Genomic DNA, 21,589 nt, shown 5'->3' on the forward strand with positions numbered 1-21,589 from the left:
TCTTTTGTACACTGATTAAAATTATGCATACTCAACGGTGAAATCTCCCCTCTAAGGTTTCTGGTTTCCAGTGATATTTTTAATCATCGGAAAGGTCACGAGAAAACAACAGGCGTAGGAGAAATACGAGATGGTTGTCTCAGGCCGGCTGGTGCTGAAGCCACATTTAACACACCATAGGGCTGTAAATTATTGTATTATCACTTTTGTGTTTGTTTGTAAGCAGTTATTCATTTTTCATTGGTGGTGCATTTGTTTTTCCAAAATTAAGTTGATCCTGATCATTGAACTCTGACGATGGATACGGAGAAAACTGGGTGAACTAATGAAATGTAATGATGTTACAATAAAACTTGTTACCACAGTCTAATTTTGAAATGCATTAAAGACAAACAATGTCAGTGTTTTCCACAATTTAATCATGATAAAAATCCTGTTTTACAGGTCGAAAATGAAAATAAATAATTCAACACACAAATTAAAAGTTAAAGGAAGTACTTCGGTTCATGATGTCACAATGCTCGAGAGAGCTAAATCACAGTCACCCAGGAGAAAGTCTCTTTTCAGGGTGGACATTTTGTTCACCACTTTAAAGCGAAGGGACCGCTGGCTGATGTCTTCCTCTGAGATGCTGTCAAAGAAGAAATCCTCATTGAAGATCGGGTTACGGCTCTTCCTGATGACTGTGCTGCGCTGCTTCTGGACTTTTCCGGGCACTAGAGAGAGGCTGACGCTGCAGTTGATAATCTTGGGGTCTACAGAGAGTGGATAGAGGCCTTCCGCGCTGATCAGTCGAACCCGTAGTCTTTGGTTATCCGGGCAGTACTCTGCTGAGAGTCTCAGGCTGCCATCTTTTCCTATGGGTGCCATTCTTTCCTTCATTGCTCTCTCTCTGTGCAGAGTCAAGTCCATGGGGAAGATGTTGGGTGGCGCAAGGCTGTAGCTGCTCGGCGGGCCTTCAGCTAACCCGTCTGATGCCCTCCTCATGACATTGGGGCTATTGTCTGTGGAGCTGCCTTCATCTGTGGACAGGGAATTGTTCCTCGACACCATTGCCTTCCTCATGTTCCTTGACAACAGCAGTTCATGGCTCAGTGCTTTGAAGAGGGAAGACTTGGCAGGGCACCTGGTCAGCAGCGGCGAGCTGAAAGGAGAGGATTCAGTAGAGGAAGTCGTATCGCTGTCCAGAGTGGCCTGCCAGTTCAGGGTGTATCCCCGTGGGGAAAGCCTGGAGGTCAGGCTGTTAAGGCTGAACGAGGAAGGAGAGGTGGAGGGGGAGGCTCTGGAGCACACGCTGGATCGACTCCTTGGCAGCAGTAGGGGAGAGGAGCCAGGATCAGAGTGGAAGAGCGACTCCTTTCTTCTGGTGTGGGGGCTCTCCAGTAAGGTGCAAAAGCCATAGCAGGTCTGAGCTTTGGCCATGTGTGGAAGGGACAAGGCAGCCTGGCTCTGGGGATCCGCATTGGTGGTCTCCTCGTCACTGCAGCCATCATAGGGGCTGTCATCCACACTCTCCACCTGGATAATGTGTGTGTTCATGGGCTCATAATGTGTCACCTCTATCTCAGGGCTAGCCCTCTCACAGGGAGACGCCTTGATAACGCGAGCCGCTCGGCTCTGCTCCGTGGTCTTCATCTCCTGCAGGGATGGGAATGTTGGGGGGATGCAGAACTCGGGGATGTTGTTGGGGGTGATGACATTAGGACAGAGGGAAATCCTTTTGGGTTTTTCGCCTTTTTCTCCAAACATGATGTCACTGATTTTAAAGCTGAGTTCTGCTGATGGGATAGGCAGGTTAGATCTCTCCACTGACACTCGGATCTTCTCCACCACCCACATGGGTCCTCTGGTAGCGATAAGGCAACTCTGTAAAATTAACAAAATGTGCTTGTAAGTTACTGTATTTTCTTCTGAAAGACACAAAATAGGATGTAAAAGAAAATCATGTCATGATATAATCGTAAACTTTGCAAATACGGTTCTCTTACCTTATATTCTGAAGATACAGAACATCCACAAGGTTGTCCTGAACGGGATGACTGATAGCCAAAAGGCTGTTGTGAGAAATCTGTGAGGCTCTCTTGACAGCAGATGGAGGTTCTCTCTGGTCAGGACCAGCACATCTGTGGCTGTTTGAGAGATGAAGACAGTTTAAATGAAGCAGGAAACAAGTGGATGTAGCACCCGCCCCCTGTGCATGAACAGGATCCTCCCTCCCTCCTTAGCCACGGGTTCCCATGGAAATTTCCAAACCACAACAGAGCTCACTGTGTAGTGAGATAAGCTTACTTCTTTGAAAGTGGCCGACTGCTTTTAAGCAAATGAAAAACTTTAATTTCACGTGTTTGTTTTACATTTATTTAAATTAGATGGTGTGTATGACAGTTTGAGTGCCTTTACCAGGTAAACGTTCAAGGGATAAAGCTGCTTTACTGTATTTAGGAGAGCTACAGGTCAATCTTCTCATGACATCTCACTGAAGTCCTTGTGATGTTTAAATACATGTGGTACGTGCTATCCGTTGAACCATCTGGTATCAGTATATTGTATATTTGCTTATTCTAGTACTTCATTGACGTTTTATCGCACTCATTTCCAAAAAAAATACTAAGATGCTGAGCACATTTGTATTGCTACGTCATCACTTCACTTGGAAAATTCTAGATATAATTGACAGGAGTCCCAGTCAGACAGCTCCATAGGTCTTCAGCCTTTATTCAAACATCGTCATGTCAGTGCTACCCTCTTGTGGTGGCTCACGAAGCAGGTGTAATATGAATTATCACCAAAATGCATGAAACTGCAATGTTACTGCATAATCCCCCAAAACGTTCTTGACACAAATTTAAACATCCATCCATCCATTATCTGTAACCGCTTAACCTATTCAGGGTCATGTGGGGACTGGAGCCAATCCGACTTAAACAGTGCAACTAAACCTGTGTCAGTTCTGCTTGTTTTACTCTTTTCACTGTAAGACTAGACTTGACACAGACTTAACCTGTTTATCCTAACGGACCCAGTACCGGGACAGCTGAAAAAATAATCAAATAAACCGGTGCCAGCTCTGCTTGTTTCAGCCTATTTCCAGTAAGATGCTAACGCAACAAGGACAGTGTTTTTACTTTTGTCCCTTGGCTTTCCTTCACTCCCTCCGTTGGAAAGCTAAATAAGAGAAAGTGGGGGGGGATCGTGTAAAAAAGCTCTACTCTGCCCCGGCCAAGGTTCAAGTGGTGTAACTTGGTTACCTTGTGTTACCGGGCAATAAAGGACAGAGTGATGTCAGTGCTAACAATATACCAGGAAAGTGTCCTAAATGGGGAACTTCTCGGGAACGTTTATCCAAAATGTTTCAGTCACATCAGTAATTCAAGCGTTCCTCTCTGACATCTTGTACCTCTCAATTCTCAAGTGTGAATTTGAGGTCAATTAAAAATGTGCTATATATATTAACTCTACTGTTGTCATTATGATTATAATTAGTATCTATATAATCAGCATGCATACTAATTGGCTGGAGGAAAGGGTTTACATGTCAAAGTTCTTTGTTGTCTGGTTTGCCATCCAGATTTTAGGAATTAGTTCTGCATTTTCTTTCTGAGAATTAAAAGTGGGGAAGTATGAAAGCAAAAAAAAAAATGCAGACCAGAGAGACGGCTGATCAATCCTCTTATGATGTTTTTTATATGAAATATTAATACTTTTATTCATTTGTAGTTGATTAATACAGACAGCCCCTGATTCCCTTTCGAAGTGTCTGAGTTTGAGTATATGTTTGCATGGATGCTTGAACATCTCCATTAGGGGGCAGTATATGCCCAGATAAAAGAATAACAGTACCGAGAGGGAGATGTTTGTCCGATTGATAGATTATATACTCGAATCATCACAAAGATTAGCAGAAAATTGCAAACCCCACCGAAATTTGCGAATCAGAAAATGAATTAGAGTAGACTGCATGCTTTATGAATTCATCAGCTTGCTCTCTAGAAGATCCATTCTTTAAAAATAATCCAGTTACATGTCATTTCATGGATGCAATTATTTTGACATTACATATTTATTTGCTGCAGATATAATTCCACTTTCAGCATTCACGTCCATTTGCCATCGACATATTGCCAAAGTGGGACATGGACTGTCCGACACTAATGGTTGCTCTGCTGCAGAGCTGTCGGCAGGTGTAGCACAAATGCAAAGCATTTTCAAAATAAGAGACAACTCAGCCATTGAAGTCATCGTAAAGCGTGTATGCGTTTGCACGATGAGCAGGTCTATTACTAACAGGGCTGCTCATCTGTATCGACCAGCCTACTCTTGAGCCTTCACCTCTCTTGATCTGACTCTCTCGATGCTTGTCAGCGACTGTCAGAGACTGTATGAGGAGGAAACCATGGGTGACTGTGACGCCGCTTCCTTTTTTTCGGCGCATAGACATGTGGTCGTTTTCCTTTCCCCACCCCCCCCCCCATCCCCCCCTCCCCCCCTCCATCCCTCTCCACTGTACGGTAAACGAGGAGGGGCTTGATGCCGTGGAGGAGGCAGGCAGGCTGAGCTGACCCGCTTGCGGTGTGTGTGTCGCCGAGCCCCACATCCAAACCAGGTCGCATGCGTTAACGAGTGACAGACATCAGGTAGGATTTTGCTGTCATTTTTTTTTTAAATGTATTTGTTATTGTCTCGTGTGTGTTTTTAAACCTGGGCGCTGGTGTCCATGGTGCTGTTCCTCCCGAGCGGGCTTACTTACAGGGAGGCGGACCGCTCGATGTTGGCTCAGCAGAAGCGCTGGAAACATTTCATGTTAACCAGCCTGCAGACGACCTTTTCACGTGATGAGTGGGACGTGGTCCACCTCACCGGCTCCTCGGGTTCAACACCAGCCGATTTGCTTCATCTGGCGTGTTATTATAAGGCTGTCAAATCTATTTCTCCGTCTAATGTGTGACTGACTGCTTTTGACATTGACAGATAAGAGGTAACATGACGGATGTATCATTGACCTATTTGTTTTGGCGCTGTTGCTGCACGTTCCAGTTGTAGTTCTTGCAGAAGGATAGGCAACTAATGCTGCCCAGCTCCAGCATCCTCTCTGCTCTGCAAAGAAATGTGCTGTGTACAGTAACTTGGACTTGACCTGAATGTTATCTGGATCGGCTTAACATCAAAGCTATGTGGAACTGTGGTGTGCATGCACGGATGCAACCACTGGTGATTTACAGTGGGCGGACAGCACTGTGGGCAGAGCAGGCAGGGGTCGCTCTGTAATGGTCAGCTTGGTCCAGATTGCTGAGACTGATAAAGCTTGCCAGCCCATTAATTATTTGCCCCATTGATAAGAATCTGCTACTTCATGGATCCCTGTGGGAAAATTCCTACTTTTTACCTGACACCTGCCTGCCTGCCTGCTGAGGTCAGAGTGCATGCTCATCTGGCTATACTCGCTCCAAGACCCCAGCAGGGAGGATGTGCGTTGGTTTATACAGTACTTTAGTTTGTGGAACAAATGTATGGGTGTTGGGCTGACTCGCTGCGCCAGACATTACACGTCAGCCTCTTTCAACAAGCTCATTACTGAAGACGCTTTTTTGCCGCTAAGACCATAACCGTTGGAGTAAAACAACCCGCCCCACCCCTCTGTAGTATAGAGCAGCTGAGCATGTTCTGTGAGCGGCATCTTGTACCAATGAGGGTCAATCCAAGGATACTCGTGCCGTGAGGGGGGTTTCAAACCGATGTTGAAGAGTGACATGTTGTGTCTGAGTGATGTAACTTGAGGAGTCGAGCTGTTTTCGCAGCCACCATGTGGTTCTTGATGATTTGATACTGTTAGGAACCACTGAGGCTGCTCGGGGCTTGATTCTATCAGGAAGTAGCCGGACTAAAAATGTCCTCCCTGGTGGTACTGTAAGGCACCAGTTAGTGTGGGATTAAATCACCCAACAACCAAATTGTAGGGAATGGTATGTGGACATCAGCATTGTTGCATGTTGCCAAATGCATTTGGTATAATTTCCGCACAGCATCTCTGTTTGTTAAGCCTCAATTTAATGCTTGAGGGCTGTGTTCTGGTTTGACGTTCTGAAAACATGCAGGGTCCAAAACCGAATGGGTTGGATGTTGACAGCTGATGTTGTCAGACACCACCAATTTAGCTTGGTCGCTGAAGTCTGCTTAATGCCTGGTAGAATAGAGGTCCCAGCAAATTGCTTTACCTTAATAGAAATACTAAAAGGAAATATTTCTATTATTAGAAATATTGGCAATTGAGCTTCATGCTACAATGTTCACATTTACAATTGCTGCTACTCATCATCCATGGTGTTGACCGACGTATGTTGGTCTCTTGCTTCTGACATGAACCTATCCTGTGAGGTTTGTAAAGCTGTGCGTGTAGACTGGGTAGCGACTAATGAATGTCCCTTTGTGTGATCAATAAAGTTGCCTGAATCTGAATAAAGAATCAAGATGACGATATCGGCCCTTCACCTTTTCAAAGTTATATTTTAGTTTTGTCAGTAGTGTATGTCGTATTTTCAAAGAAAGTACATGTTAGGATCGCGTGTGCATCCTTTGTGGTGTCTAAAAAAAAGATTTGTTGATTGGCAGCTTGTTAAAATGTATCAATAGGGAATAATCTCCAGATTACACAGTGCTGTGAAGGCTTTATGAGTCCTAAATACCTTTCCCTTATCATCAAATTGAGCTGGATTGTCTATAGGATTAATGTGTTTATGTTTAGACTGGGCAAAAACAGATTTGCTCATTGTGTGTGTGTGTGTATAGCATTGTGCGTTCAGATCTATCATTTTGTGGAAATATTGAAGCTACGTAAATCTCCGCAGTGGAACACGGCACCTCTTGGTTCACAATATGCAGAATTAGTTTGTCCATGTTTGATACTGAAGCGGAGAACTTCCCAATCTGAGAATCTGCTGTGAGTGCTGCACACTTTTCCACAGTACACACGATATAATTAGATCACAGCACCACCAGTGTCACAGGTTCACATGCAGCATGCATCTGCCAGCGGCAACTGATAAAAGCTCGCTGTTCCGTCAAACACAACACTAGATACTATTCACCCGCCCCACGGTAATAAAAGATGTGTTTGTAAGCTTGTGCCAAAAGAAATCAGAAAAGTTTTCAAATATAAAAAGTAGCGCAAACTCATAGATACCGTCGGCATACTGCAATTTTACTTTGCATTGGTAATTAAAACGAAGCACGATTTAAATGGTGCCTTTTTCCCCACTCATTGCCAGCTGTTGAAGAGGCCATTACCACAGTGATTCCATATTATGGGAAGCTGTTAACGGTATCTCTGCTACAACAACTTTAGTTCACTCATTTACTCTGCGCCTAATTTACTGGGAATCACAAGTCTCAAAACATGGTCCTTAAAGGCTCTCAGGAAGTGCTTTTACTCTGCGTTCTTTCGAATTGTGCAACCCAGGGAGAAACATGCAATCCTTAAACTTCCCCATAAATAACTATCACAGGGTCACGCATTCCCGAGTAAGTATTTTTGATCCACAAAGTGTTGAGAACAAGCAATTGTGAAAGACAAAGCTTCAACAAGCTTCATTAGAAACTGATTTTCCTCTCTGCTGTTGCAGTTGCTCCGTCATCAAGAATACATTCCTGGTCAGAATTCCCCAGGAAATGTTCAGCTGGGGGGGGGGGGGGGGGGTTAAGACTCATTGGAGAGTTTGATCCTTGAACCATATTTAATGTGTAGGAGGTGGAAAGTAAAACACACCCCCCATGCTGTCGCTGTGACCCAGCCTCTGTGTTTGGTGTTTTACGGGTGAAATAGATCTCTCCTCTGTGCTTCCGCTCTGCTGTCTCTCTGTGATCACAGCCTCTTTAGGGCCTGGCTCGCCTCCAGATCTGTTTCTAAAGAACAAGAGGCAGATGTATAAGCTGGCAGCCATCCTCACTCCTCCACTGGTACATCAATCTGATTTAATAATTTCCTGTAATTTTTCCACCAACAGATCACTGTGGCAGGCAGTCAATATGTGTTCAATAACACTTGACCACATTCCCAGTGTGCTTCCAGATTTGAAGTTCGGTTGATCTCACATCAGATTACGTTGACTGCACTCTTGATTAATGATCGTTGGCCATATCAATGCGTAGAAGTCAGCTCACTCAATTGTTGATCCTGCAATAGCTTTATTTTAGTTTTAGTAATAGTTTTATTGGCAGAAGTATTACAAGTATCTACAGCAATATGATTTTTTTTTGTTTCTTGATTGAATTCCTCTTTTCACTTGTGATCAGATCAGCTGATCATGTATGCAGGACATGACATCATTTGCTAGAAATGAGCATACTGTGAAAATCAAACTAGTGAAGTGGTACCGTGTTGAGCAGGAACCTCGCAGAGCTGGCAGTGGTGGCCGATACAGTACTCACCATTGTATGTGCTCTACATGTTGTCTAAACTGACTTGGCTGGGCTCGAGATGAGCAGCAGACTCAAGAAGTAGGTCAGTAGATGCCGGCGTGGTGTGCTTCAGGTCGGAGGCAGTGGCTCTGCCGTTGGCACTTCTCACGAGCAGGTCAAATGAGATGCCAGGTTGAAGTAGCAGATGACAGATCTGACTTCCCCGTCATGGTCCCGAACTGGGTGAGTGGTATAAAAGAAAAGGTGTGATGTGAGGGTTCCCTGAGCACCAGCTGTCCGCTTAGTTCAAACGCTGTCTACTTACCCTCGGCTGCGTGGCTGCTATTATAAAGTCATTTTAGTAAATGTTGGTACATTTTTTTTCAATTGTGGTTAATTTGATAAATATGCACCTAATCTCGTGTGAGAGAGAGCGAGAGCTATTTTGTTGAATTTTAATTTAGTCGTGAGCTAACATCTGACATGAGATTTAGTCATTTTGTTGAAATTTTAAATAGTTAGCTTTTGTGCAATTGGTGTAAATTACTGTATTAGCATTGAGTTGTTCTTGTGAAGTATTAGAATAAGTGTGCAACTGACACCACTTCATTTCGTACCGTCTCTGTTTTGGTGTTACAGAAGAACATTGGGAACATGACCTGACGCAAACTGATCATCAGTGTTAAAGACCATGGTGATTTACAGCCTCCTCTGGAAAGGGGAGAATGGCTGAACTCATGCTTTTTTCTGCTGACATGTTTCTCTGTGTAACAAGTTTGTGTGAATACAATTAAGTGTCCATTTGGCATTGGAGTCTGAGGAGCTGATGTATATTATTCTGTTTCAGTCTGTCACGGGAGTTCACAGGTAGGACCCAAACGCAGTGTTTGTCGTGGCCAGTATCACAAAGAAAGCACATTAGAGGCGCACTCTGAAAGGCTCTGATGATTTCACCCCCTCCATCAGCATGCTGGGAGTGTTTTTCACTGGCAGGGGGTCTCCCAGGAACGCCACAGGAGCTAGAGGTCAATGGCAGTGGGGCAGAGATCCTAGTGAGCCAGGCACTTGCCATCGATCTGCATCAATAATTCATCACAGCCAAAAACAGCTGAATGGTAGGGGTCCTGCACAACAGCACAGTTCAGACAATAATCACTTGATGAGACAGTTTTTTGTTTTTTTACACCTATGACACAATTGTTTTGCTTATTGATAAAAAAAAAAATCAAAGAGCAGTTTTTGAAGTTAATCCCAGTCTGTCATTTTCCCGCGGTGGGAGATTGGGAGGTTTGAGAGGCTTACACGATGTTCAGACGGAGGGAGCAAAGGCTGGCTGCACTGGGACAGAGGATAGATGGAATAGCCCACAGATAAAGTAAACAAAATGATATTGCTGTTGAATGGCACCGTTCATCTTGTTTTCGGGAGAATTGACAAGGCAGTAGCAACAGATCAAGGCTAATTGAGGGCTGTCAGGTCCTGGGTGTGCTCAGAAGCTGTCAGGCTGTTTTTGTGACGGGGGGGGTGGAGAGAGTACTCTCCTGTCTGAAGAGCAGCCCTGCAAGGGTCGCTGACGGAGCGAGAACTCTCTCTCTCTCTCTCTCTCTCTCTCTCTCTCTCTCTCTCTCTCTCTCTCTCTCTCTCTCTCTCTCTCTCTCTCTCTCTCATCACAGGGCGATGTAGTGTCAGCACCTTGAGTCTGAAATAACAACTGTGAACTTCTCTGACACACTCTTGTCGAACTCATTCCACTTTGGCCCAGCGGAAGTGCATTTAGCAGCTGGATGCTGCACAGTGTAAGTGATTGTGTTACTTTAGCCTTGTATATCCAGCTCATCAGCAGCGCAGGGACCTTGTGTTAAGGGCAGAGGGACTCTCTGGTTACCCTGAGTGGAAGTCAATGGCTAGGATCACATTCTTTGCTCCGTTTTTGGAGATGGAATGATAAAGTTGACTTTATACTCTTCATATTTATTTTTCTCATAGTCACCATTTTGAGCTTGGACCACATTTGCTGTGAGAAAACTGAACCTGCAACTAGAAAAGCCCAGATACACCTTTGTTTCTCAGGAACGCATCGTGAATGTTCTGTGATTTTGTGCGTAATTACATTGAAAATAAATCAGTGTAGCATTTACAGAACAAAAAAAAGGAGACGCATTCATTCACTTCATGTCAAGTATAACATCGGCGTCATTCCATCATGTGGCCTTCACAATAAAGGAAAGAAAGAGACTCCAGGCTGTAGACGCTGATGGCCACTAACAGCCTATCATATCATGTGTACATATTGTTTCCCTTCTATTGTGCTCTTTAACTTCTTCCCTGTGGCTATTGTGTTGTTGCACTGGTTCAACCTGCTTGGGAATATGTTCAGTACCATAACACAGAATAATAGACTAATCATGTTATTTCCATAAGCATTGTTACATTCAACCCAGAGCTCTGGATCATGTTGTTGAAGTCAGTGAGCCGTCAAAGTGAGTGGTCATTGTTCCGATGATGCTCTGTTCAATAGAGCACAACATGAATGGACAGTGTTTTATGTAAGATGAGCCATCTTGACAATGCCCTAAACAGGGCCACCATTATATGCACGCTCTTTTTGCACGTCTTTTGCATGTGCTTGCATGTTCTCACAAACGGCTTCCCCATCATCTGAGCTGGAAGAATAGCTCCTTTATTATCTTGTGAAAGCAACATATCTGGGCTGCTGGGTGTGCAGTATTAATTGGATAAAACACTTGGACAAATGAATGGCTTCTAGCTTTGATTTCAAACCCTCAATGTGCTTTGCTGTACGGACAGACAACAAAGTTCTGTGTGCTACCAATATAGTTGATGTCAAATCTCTAAGGAATATTCTCTTCACAGTGGAAAAGGGTTATTTTATGCATATTTAAAAAGTCAATAATGAAATGTAGACTTGTATAAGCAGGACAAGTATAACGTGGGCATCTCATGGCACTTTAAATCACTCTATTTCTTCAAATTAGACCATTATGACCGTTTTCTTCAGGGAATATTTACAGTTCGGCCTGCAGTTCTTTAACAGCCCCGTGAAATACTGAAGCATTTGTCGTATTTCTGTCAATGCAATTGGCACAGGTGAAGCGGATGCTGTTGATTTGGATATACTGAGGACACTGTGCAGTCACATAGCACCGAATTTAATTGCATCTGAGGATGACTTGCAGGTCTAGCACCCAATGGATTAGAGCATTTCCTTCTGCCCACACACAGTGCACGACACAAACTCTCTTTCCGTTTCTCCTGTTCAATCTGTGAATGCGATGCGAGCGATAAATTAAAGCTTGACAAATGTAATGTGCAATATTCATGACAAACCTGTCACTAAATCACAAAATAAGAATGATCTTGTCTGAGCTATTGTCATTACTGAAAGGCTCTCGTACAATAAGCAGTATTCATTTTCATCAAGGAAACTTCAAAACATGTTCTCCTGATAGATGTGAACAAATTGCGAGAGGCTAAAAGAATCTGCTACATACTGAAGACAATACAGAGCACAGCGTTAGAAGTGCATCTAATATTAGAAACGTGTTGAAGTTGCATACATGTATCTTTTCCTTGCCAAAATGGAGATGCTGTGAATAATTTTAAAATGATACGGTGTTAATTTCTTGCCACCGCTACCATCTGTTCGGTCCACTATATGTGACAGCTGTTTGCTTCTCTCTCTGTCGAGTCTTCAGTTTCCTCAGACAGGAGATTGATGGACCTGCAGCCAATGGAGGGTACAGCTGCCCACCCGCAGTGGACATGCTATACCCACGGGATGACAACCTCTCACTCCAGTCTGGCTGTGATGGAGTCGTATAACATGGCCAGGTGTGTGTGCCAGCCTCAGGGCAAAGGTCACTCTCGTGCTAATGATCATTGTCCCTTTCAAGACAGGATGAAGTGGCTGATGTGCAGCTTGGTGCCTCTGGTAATTCTTAATTTGCCCTGATTTTTGTTGTGTCTTATTCAATATCCAGGCTTTCTGCCCTTTTCATAATCCAAAAACAAATGTGGTGCTGCCACAAGTGGGATGATTGATGCTGTTGTTTAATGACTGTCAGGATCTTTGGCATTTATTTGTGATTAACGGTCCATGTGAAGAGCTCATACTGGGAAACATGCACCGTATTTACAGTTTGATGTAATTTCTCTCTGCCTGGGAAAAGGCTGTCATGAATTACAGGAATCTCACGGAGCGAGACACTGTGACGCTTTATAAATTCCCCACTGGGAGGTGGGACAAAGAGACGGCGGAGGAGGCGGTGCTCTGAAAGGGCAGCGTGTATGCATCTTCAGCGGGACACAGCATCCTCGACACATGGCACAAGCTCCGAAGCATTGCTTAGAATGCGGCTGGCTTCTCATGTAGGGCGACTCGCTCTCTGCACTCTTTGCATTGCGAAGGGTATTTTAGGAGGAACTGCTTGCTTGGTGTTGCTAGTGCAGATATTTCTGGGTTTATTTATTCCCAGTAGTCTTAGTGAGTGAAACTTGTGTCAATTCAAACCAGCACCACTAATGATGTGCTGCCAATATCTTCTGTGCATACAGCAGGCCTGCACATCCTGGATATCTCAATGAGATGGATCTGTCTGTCTCCCTTCGGTGCAGAACCGGGGGACTAATTGAATTACACATCCCCCTCTGTAGCTTCTCGGCCCCATGGGAGTGCACAACTAATCATTTGGAATCTCTGTTTTTCTGAAATGGGGATGGGCGGGTTTATCAATGGTTCTCCTATGAGCAGCCAACTGTATAGCCACTTGTGTTTACATCTCCATAACATCTCCATAGCTACCGTAGGATTAGATGTCGTCACTCCAAGTTCCAGACCTTTTGACCTCCTAATGCATGTGGTCCCGCAACAGCTGGTGCCCAGATGTACCCCACAAAGTTGCATTGCTCACTAATGAAAGTTGATGAAGTAACCCAATATATGTGACCTCACTTCACACATTTACTTAATATAGTTTGGTAAAATATGTTTTGGGATTTGATTTCATATTTTTAGGATAATATTTAATAATATTGTTGGCAGGTAATTAGGTTAATAGAGCTTTCCCCGCCCTTGGGTGTGAAAGAGAGGTGTGCGTTAAAAGCCCAACATTGAAAAATGTTGACATTGTGACGAAGGATGTCGTAAAGATTAACACTTAACCCAATTAAACCCACTTCACTTAACTGTGCTGGCTGATGTAAAGCTGATGTTACCAACATCCACATTGCAATTTATAGGGAGTGTAATGAAACGGATGTATCACGTAAAGGGAAACGATGCATGCAGGGGAAAGTAAAGCACTGAAATTATAGGTTTTTGTGTTTCATGATTCTTACCTGCCTTTTCTGTGAACAGTAAATAGATTTTATAAATGCTCCCCTCCTTTTAATCACACCATTCAGCTAATGAAAATCAGTTACAAGCTTTTATAATCAGACTCTAATTCATACAACATGACTGCATCTAAATGCTAAACTGTGGCAGCAAGGAAAGTATGCTGAACGCTTGCCCTCTGTCAAACATTGGTAAAGCTGTGGTGAAACATTGGGTGTCCCCCGTCTTCGCTGTTATGAATCCCTGCGTTTGTCTGTGGCGCTTTCGTTGTCGCCCTTTCATAAATCAGATTTACTGCTACATCTGTAGTGCCCATGCTAATGAAGTAACACCCAGTGCAGAGACACAGCATTGATTTCATTTCCTGCCTCTCTGGCTGCTCCCTGGGTAGCTAGATAGAGATTACATGGCGATGTCATAAAAAAAAGAAGAGATTAAAGAATCTGTATCCAACTGGAGTGTCACAGCTGTGTGCTCAGCCTCACAATTAGATGCAGAAGTTGAGGCGAGAGAAGCAGAGATGGCGCCCCGTAGTACCGTGGGCCTCCTCTCTTTTCCTACAGATCTTTGGAGCGTAACTTTTTGTCTTGTTATCCCGAGCTGGATGTGGAGGTTGGCAGGTTCTTTTTTTCTCTCCCACACATCTCTGCCAATGAATCGGATGATGCCTCTCCCTGTCAGAGATCTGCGGAGAGGCAACAATGAAATGGATGGGTTATTATAGAACAGAGGAGGGCACAATTCCTTCCTGCATGCTCGCCTGCCTTCATACTCATGTGTTCAACCAGTGCCTGCGGTCTGCCTGCCTGTCTTTCCTGTTAGTGGTAGAATCAATGGCTGGTTGTTATTGATAATTGGTGCTATTTCAAACTAATTGAATCAACCTTATTTTAAACAGTTAAAAAATCACTTGGTTGTTGCTTGTCTATAAGGGTTGAAATGTCTTGATGTTTACTGTTACATGCTTAAACTGCAGTTCAGTGTAGTTTTAAAGAAAAGAAAAGGTCAGTTACATGACTCAGGGGCCGCGTGTTGTTTATTGAGTGCAGTGTGTTGCAATCCAGTGCTGAAGCAATCAACGGGAAATCAATCACAGAACATGATGATAATTGATTACTTGTTTAAATTACATTACAGTGATTTAGCAGACTCTTTTATCCAAAGCGACTTACAATTCAGATTCTTTCACATTTCTACACCGTAGGCACAGCTACGGGAGATATTTTGGGGTTAAGTATCTTGCTCAAGGACATGCGACTAGCAGAGCCGGAGCCGGGGATCGAACCGCCGATCCTCTGATTGAAGGACGGTTAGCTACAGTCGCTAATTGAGTCATTTGAGAAGAAATTATGCTAAAGCATCCAGCTTCCCAAAATGCCCCAAAAGCATTGTGGTAATTTACACCTTTTGAGACATTTGATGATTCATCAAAAAATAATCAATATGTTACTGATTGAAAATAGATCATCTTTAGTTGCAGCTGTGCTTGTCGATATGGAGAATCAAATATCACAATATTTATGATCAAATATCTCCATATTGATATTGTGACGATATTGTAGTTATTTGTCCTTTAAAAAAATATTTACACAATGAGATTTTTGAGAAATAATCATCAGTAATGTGAAAATAATGACTAAGGGAGTGAACAATAGAACAGCTAGAACAGTCTGAGTTCAGAAAATGACATCACTTCACTGTAATGCAACCTCTAAAACAGGAAAAGATAACACTTAAGCCAAATTACGAAATCCAAAATCTAAGACAATATCTAGTCTCATATCGCGATAGCGATATAATATTGATATATTGCCTTAGTTGCAGCCCTTTTACCATCAAACAGTAATATTGTGTTAAACGTCCCTGTGCAATCGCTCTGGTATTTCTACGATGCTTCATGCAGGATGTGCACCGTAGAGCACGCTCTGACTGTCAATACGCAGCATTGTGTGCTACACATGAAATATTGCCGCGCACAATCTCACAAATATGCAGCACATTTTCTTCGTGGCTTTATCAGTTAAAATAGCTTCTTCACTTAGTATTTCCCCTCAAGCTGCTGTAATGTCAAAGTGCTGAGGACTAAATGCCCCGGATATCATTTTTGATGCACATAATTTGAAATGCTTCTGCGGCACACTGCGGGCGGGCCATTAGAAGCACAAGTTCTGACTCGTTCATCCAATCAGGTTTGGAGCAGATGCACTGAAATGCCTTAAGTGTATTTCCTTGTTAGGGCACTGAAAACAATTTGGGCATTTGAAAACTCTGCGCTCCAATGCTTCTAGCACATTACTGGGTTAAGACCGTGCAAATGCTGACAGGTTTTTTTGTGAGAGATCCCATTCTTTCTTGAAATCATGTGCTGCTCAATTTGGGAATTGTGGTGTTTTCACTTGTGTAGTTTCAACTTCGAACCCAATAAACTGCTTTTAGAGTCTGCCTCCTGACTTACTATACAGCAGGAACTTCCTCATGATGTCCACCAGGGCTGTCACCATTCAAATAAAACAAGTCAGAAGGACAGAACTGATACACAATTTGTTCAAATGTATAATCCTAAACTACGCTGCAGAGCTGATGCTGTTCCATTCATTCGCTGTGCCTCCGCTGCCTCACTGGGGTTACAAGCTTACAGCTGACTCCTCATATTTGTCGACTGTAAGGTAATTGCATTTTACAAATTCAGATAACAGCCTTACCGTTATTGTGATGTATAATGGTGAAGAATCCAAAATTCTTGCCTCTTATTTTTGGTCCGTTTGACACAACGTGCTGATGTCCATTTTGTGCCAGTGACGAGAACTGCAAAAGCCTAATTTACTGCATGCGATAGATCAAAGGGATCTGAGCGATCGGACTTTATGAACTGGCCCCAGCTGCAATAGCAGGAATTGGCCTGTTGCATTTATGCAACTGCAATTTTTGAATTCAGACATATCATAATGGATCCGATATTAAATGTGTTCCCATGTTGTCGGTCCTGTTGCCCACTGTTCCTCCTTTTGTTCCTGCCTCTCCTGAGCACATGCTCTGCCTTTCTGTGAACATAAAAGTTAGTTCATAATGTTTTGGACAAAGGAGGGAATTTAATCCTTGCTGGACCCGAGTTCATTCTATCAATTACTCACTTTATTGATCCCCAAGGGATGAAAGAAAAATGGATACATGGCATGATAAATTGATGATGCCCAGATGTTCTGCAGTCGTTGGGCTTTTTAATAAGGACACTATTACTGATATGAGGATGAATAGTATGTATAGGATAAGCTGATGTCCAACTTGGGTAGATAATCACATCTTTGATGTCCTGGGTATAAAGCTTTTGTTGCGTTTAATGTCCTGATTCTTTGCGTTCACCTCGTCTTTATTGAAATTCAAATGCACACTGTCTCTGTGGCAGATGATTGCCATGTTCTCATCTGTGCTATCGCTGCATTTCTCAATTAACGACAAATTGCCAAACGCTGTCAATGAACATAACATTTATTCCTAATAGGCTGTTGACGTAGGTGTTGCGTTTACAGCCGATCATGAAATGTTATTGCAGTTGCTCAAAAAGCAAAAATGATGAGAATTCAAATTATCGGCTGGCTGAATGCCCCCACTTAACGAATTAGAAGTCTGTGTCAGCATTAATGAGTTGTGTGCTGTGGGTGCAGAATTCATTGAGGCAATTAGTGAATCACAGAAAGCGTGACACTCCACGGCAAACTGCTGAGCTACGCAGTAGCTGGGTCACAATCAGCAATACGCTGCCCCGAGGATGACCTCGGGTGTGCAGACTGTGCCAATCAGCCACATTAACATGTGTAATTTACCGCTATGCTGAGAGATCGTGTTGTCGTGCTGTATGAAATGATATTGCGAAGTGTAAAGTCTGTTCCGCTGAGTGAGCAATTAGCTTGCCACATAGCCAGAAATCAGCAGCAGATGATGAGACTGTGCTATGAAAGAGACTTTTGTAGACCTTTACATCAAAGTCACATGCAGTTATCTGAAGTAGTTGAAAGGAGCTCTTCAAAACATTCCGGACAAGTACCAAAGAATTGTCTTGAATAGTCCATTGTCCCAAATGATGTAACTAAAGCCGTGCTAGGTGTATGTGAGGATGTAACCCTTTAGCTAAATGTTCATGTCAACACGTGTCAACATGCTCACAGTGACTATGCTAACCTGCTGATGTTTATTCGGTATAATGTTGATCGTTTTAGTTTGACTTGTTAGCAGGCTAACATGGCTTATTGGCACTCAAACACACAAGTACAGCTGAGGCTGATGGGAATTCCTAGTTTTTCATGTATTTGGTCGTAAACCGAACGATTGGAGAGATTTAGATTTTGACCCAATGGTGGTGCTACATTAGATGCAAAGTCAGGGGTTGTTAGTACTCATCATCTGGGGACCATGAATAACAGTCTGATATTTGTGGAGATATTTCAGTCTGGAAGTGGTGGACCGACCGACCTGCAATGCCGTCCCCAGCGTCGTACTGCGAGCACGTCTAAAAATAGACGAGAATATATTCTTTCAAACCCTCTGCATTGTAAATGTCATCTGTCAAATTCTAGAATACAGTATTTTCTTTGTCTACTACATGTTTTTGTATTTTCGTGTACAGAGCCTCAGTCACATTGGTGGAAAATTGGTTCCCAGACAGAAGTGATAAGACCGTCGCTCCTGCAATTTCTTTGTCTCAGTTGCTTTGCTCAGAAAAAGCTCTAACTGACATGAACAGAACGAAACAAGGCTTCAAGTCATTTTGCAAAGCTGCAGTGTCTTACAAATGCACCTGTTCTCCCGTGGACAGGACTTGATGAAGGAAACTGAGATTAGCATGACAACTGTGGCAGGTAGATCTGTTACTTTTGTGCTATTACAGTAAGATATGTCTCCAACAGAGAGGATGATAACTACAGATGTTAGAGCTGCTGTCATTATCGATGCAAGTTTGATCATTTCGGAAACATTGCGGAATAAGTGGATATTGTGATGCAAAGTGTAATTTGACTGCAAGTCACGGTTCTTTGTTACCTTCTGTGGTCGAGATGTCAGAGTTAGAATGTCTTTTTGTGCATCACTGCTCATGGAGTCTGCATCGTGCACCAGGGATCCTTTTCATCCCCTCAGGATATGTGTCCTTTACCGATCACTGAGTGGATTTCAGGTAAATCAACACAGAGAAAAGCTTCCTCTTCTTTTCTAATGGGCTTGAGTTTCACTAACATCGAGATGCAGAGCCACATCTTGGCTCTGGGCTCAATTTTATTTTTTACAGTATATACTTACAGTGCACCAACACACACACACCCTAAATGGATTGTGTTTTTGTGCCACTTTGGGAAATCCTGTTTCTCTTTTGGAGGTTGAAGGAGAAAAAAAACTGTGAGACAGTGAGTGGTGTCATTTAAGGCAGTGGTCCCCAACCACCGGGCCGCGGACCGGTACCGGGCCGTGGATCATTTGGTACCGGGCCGCACAGAAAGAATAAATATTATATTATTTCCGTTTTATTGATTATCAGAGTCTGAAAGAAGTTTTATTTTGAAAAATGACCGGATTCTCTCGCAATTTCATCCGCCTGTGTCTCTTGACAAGACGCTTGTCTCGGTAACGTGATACGTTACCTCAAAAATTAAGCCCGCAAGCTCGTGAAAATGAGTAAAACACTTTTGGAGAGCTTCTTTGCAAAGAGAAAAGGTCACTAAGGAGACAGAAGAAGAGCTACAACTTCCAAGAAGGCTTCATTTAACAGACAATATCAGGACTCTAATTAAATATCAGGAGTAATTCTGACGCGCTAAACCCGCTCTGCAGAATATGTGGAGACATTGGAAGATCAGCTGCTGGAGATTGTAAATGACGGTGGCCTTAAAAGTATGTTTGAGACAACAACTCTGCTGGTGTTATCAAGGCTGAATATCCTGAGATCGCCACTAAAGCACTGAAAACCCTGCTTCCATTTCACACATCCTCTTTGTGAAGCGGGATGTTCTGCAGTGACGGCAATCAAAATAAAACGGAGTAGACTGGACATCAGGAACAGACTTCGGGTGTCAGTGTCTCCATTACTCCAGATGGGACCGTCTCGTTGCAGAGAAACAAGCTCAGGGCTCCACTGATTCAGCGTTATTGTGAGTTGCATTTATTTATGCATTTTATATTTGTTTTCATGCCGATCGTATCATTTTATTTCGTCGTGTTTTCCCGCCACACCTTGAAGGCCGGTCCGTGAAAATATTGTCTTACATGAAACCGGTCCGTGGTGCAAAAAAGGTTGGGGACCACTGATTTAAGGGATGCAGCATACCTAGGCAGTCAATAACAAACTATGTTGGCATCAATCAAACCCCATCTTCATCTGATCGCACCCTCAGCGAGTATGTGTATCTTTATACAGCCATACCAAAGGATGTCTGAGTTGTTGCAGTTGCATGTATTTTTAATCAGTATAGTGTAAACCATGAACAGATTTTCTCCAAAGAAAATATAATCTCTCTGTCTCTTAAGTCTCTTTGAGAAGTGTTCTTGCATTCACGTTGTCCTTCACCAAATGCTCTTTGACGGGCGGGGGAGCAGACTTAATTACACTCGGACTGCAGGGAGGAAAATAACTGCCCTTGTGAAGTATATTTTGGTCACTGAACCATCTAAACACCGTGCCCAGGTTTCCAAAGGGTTTTTTATGCTCTATATTTGTTCATCTTTAAAACTAATTGGGTAAAAGGGTTGGTTAATTTAACAATCTTTATGCCATAAAACGTGAGTAAGAATATTATGAAAGTTATGTATAAATGCAGTGATTGCAGAGGACCTCCCACACTGCTGTTTAAATCTACCCTCACTTTTGCAAAGTTGTTGTGCACAGTAACTTTGAAAATGACTAGTAGTGCCTCAGGCTTGCACTCTTCCTCCTGTCTTGGTATGTCCATGTTTTTTTTGCCGAAGCAATGCAATTAAATATGTGCACTTTTAATTAGGTTTTCTCTGAACGACTGCATGTTTATTTAATGGGCTACAGGCTCCTCGGACATTAATTATACAAATGCAATAATAAACTCAAAATATACAAATTTTCGAGCACAGGATGGTTTTCTCAGGACCAGTTGTTTTTCAGCAAACTGATGAACGAGCCACTTGTCCAGTTGCGTCTTTAAACGCATCTAAACTTTGCATACTTTTCCAAATTTGCATACCATGTTGTTAATGGAGTTTTATTTCCTTGTTCCTTTAAAGCTGTTGTGGGCTCCCTGATAACCTGGCTATTGTGGCATTTGTAAAAGCTGCAACAAGAGAGATCTGTTCATGACTGTATATTTGTACACTGGTGTTTAGTCAACATACACAACTGTGGATATACTACATTGAGTCTATTAATCATTATTCAGAGTTGCACCTGGAAGCAGATATCTTACAACAACAACTTCAAACACGGTGTCTTGCAGAGTAACTCCCGTGTTACTGCAGCAAACATGCACCTGCTTGATGCTCTTGAACGAGCTGCATGAGCAACAGCCTGGCAGGATTTGGGAATGAATCAAACCTCTGTTTCCCGAAGCTCCATCCGTGACAAAATACGAGTTAGATGCAGGACTTATCATAAACTCTGTCTTTAAACCATCTGTTGACATCCTCCATGTATGGTTATAACTTTCTCCTCTGCAGACGTTCACTGGCTTGCATCATTTCTTTAGCATTTGGACAACGTTTGTCTGAACCTGCTTCACCTTTGAACAGATTGCAGTATCCGGTTCTCATCCATTTCACGATTTCTGTGGTCAATGAGCCATCTAGCTATGCTGGGAGTCTGACGATGGGCCTTGCATTCAGCTGCCAGGGAGA

At 43.0% G+C, this 21,589-nt stretch overlaps 1 protein-coding gene across 1 annotated transcript; it reads right to left on the reverse strand.

The window, feature by feature from the left end:
• Positions 1-504: 504 nt before the first annotated feature.
• Positions 505-1,839, reverse strand: c2cd4a (C2 calcium dependent domain containing 4A; the record flags this gene model as incomplete). Its single annotated transcript, XM_079266991.1, has 1 exon — positions 505-1,839. One exon carries the CDS (start codon positions 1,837-1,839, stop codon positions 505-507), a length of 1,335 nt encoding a protein of 444 aa, XP_079123117.1.
• Between the last annotated feature and the right edge of the window lie 19,750 nt (positions 1,840-21,589).

This window comes from Melanostigma gelatinosum (assembly GCF_949748355.1).
Source record: "Melanostigma gelatinosum genome assembly, chromosome: 1".
NCBI classification, from domain to species: domain Eukaryota; kingdom Metazoa; phylum Chordata; class Actinopteri; order Perciformes; family Zoarcidae; genus Melanostigma; species Melanostigma gelatinosum.